This window comes from Sinocyclocheilus anshuiensis, unplaced genomic scaffold (genome assembly GCF_001515605.1).
Source record: "Sinocyclocheilus anshuiensis isolate Anshui unplaced genomic scaffold, SAMN03320099.WGS_v1.1 scaffold2376, whole genome shotgun sequence".
Lineage (NCBI taxonomy): Eukaryota > Metazoa > Chordata > Actinopteri > Cypriniformes > Cyprinidae > Sinocyclocheilus > Sinocyclocheilus anshuiensis.
Window position 1 is genome coordinate 226,403 of NW_015547633.1, and position 413 is coordinate 226,815.

The 413-nt window shown below is 41.2% G+C and overlaps 1 protein-coding gene across 1 annotated transcript in view; it reads left to right on the plus strand.

Annotated features, from left to right (window-relative positions):
* LOC107701799 (serine hydroxymethyltransferase, mitochondrial-like) overlaps positions 1–413 on the plus strand; it is a 43,733-nt gene that overhangs the window by 13,526 nt on the left and 29,794 nt on the right. The window contains exon 4 of the mRNA XM_016503909.1: positions 32–170. Within this exon, the coding sequence (XP_016359395.1) occupies positions 32–170 (139 nt within the window). The remainder of the gene's footprint in view (positions 1–31; positions 171–413) is intronic.

Below are 413 nucleotides of genomic sequence, written 5' to 3' on the forward strand. Positions count from 1 at the left end.
GTACTGGTGTAAACACCTTAATGGCTAACAGTCTCTCTCTCTCTCAGCCTAAATCCGGTCTGATAGACTATGATCAGATGGAGTTGACTGCGAGACTCTTCAGACCCAAACTCATCATCGCCGGCACCAGCGCTTACGCTCGCCTCATCGACTACAGCCGCATCAAGAAGGTCTGAATCTCTCTTTCATTTCAGATTATTCAATGTCTTTATTGGAATGATAAATCATTTTGCTAATTTTAATTGGTGTACTTAAAGCATTAGAGCATTAGCTGCATACAAATAAACATACATAAATTAAAGGAATAGTTCACCCAAAAATGTGCTCACCCTCAGGCCGACTGAGATCAGGATGAGTTTGTTTCTTCATCAGGTTTGTAGAAATGTAGCATTGCATCAGTGTCTCAGCAATGG